The sequence below is a fragment of the Chaetura pelagica genome, unplaced genomic scaffold (genome assembly GCF_000747805.2).
Source record: "Chaetura pelagica isolate M959 unplaced genomic scaffold, ChaPel_1.0 scaffold296, whole genome shotgun sequence".
Taxonomy (NCBI): Eukaryota; Metazoa; Chordata; class Aves; order Apodiformes; family Apodidae; genus Chaetura; species Chaetura pelagica.
The window spans coordinates 345,934-346,294 of NW_009953648.1; the positions used below are offsets into that span (position 1 = coordinate 345,934).

The 361-nt window shown below is 72.9% G+C and overlaps 1 protein-coding gene across 1 annotated transcript in view; it reads left to right on the plus strand.

The window, feature by feature from the left end:
• The first annotated feature begins 181 nt into the window (after window positions 1–181).
• The window catches only part of SLC23A1 (solute carrier family 23 (ascorbic acid transporter), member 1), an 11,054-nt gene continuing 10,874 nt past the window's right edge, over window positions 182–361 (plus strand). The window contains exon 1 of the mRNA XM_009999954.1: window positions 182–357. Within this exon, the coding sequence (XP_009998256.1) occupies window positions 182–357 (176 nt within the window). The remainder of the gene's footprint in view (window positions 358–361) is intronic.

Consider the following 361-nt stretch of genomic DNA (forward strand, 5'->3'; position numbering starts at 1 on the left):
GCCGTGCGCCTGGCATCGCCTCCCCCGGGCTGGCGCTCGCTGGTGTCCATGTGATCGTCCCTCCGTCCCGCCGGGTCCAGCCGTCGGGAGCCAGAGAAGGTCGAGGCCAGCGTCCCCAGCAGAGCGTCCCCGGCACCCAGGAGGGTCCGGCTGGCACCCCCAGGGCCCATCCTTTGCCATGATGCCCCGTAGGAAGAGGGATCCCGTCCTGCTGTCCCACGCCGAGCTGTCCGGCACCGACGCCGAGGGTCCCTGCAGCGGCGGTGAGGGCCGGTGCTCCACCTCGGGGGAGGAGGAGGAGGAGGAAGAGGGGGGTCCCCTCCCCGGCCTCCCTCGGGACGAGCTGGCCAAGAGCATGTCC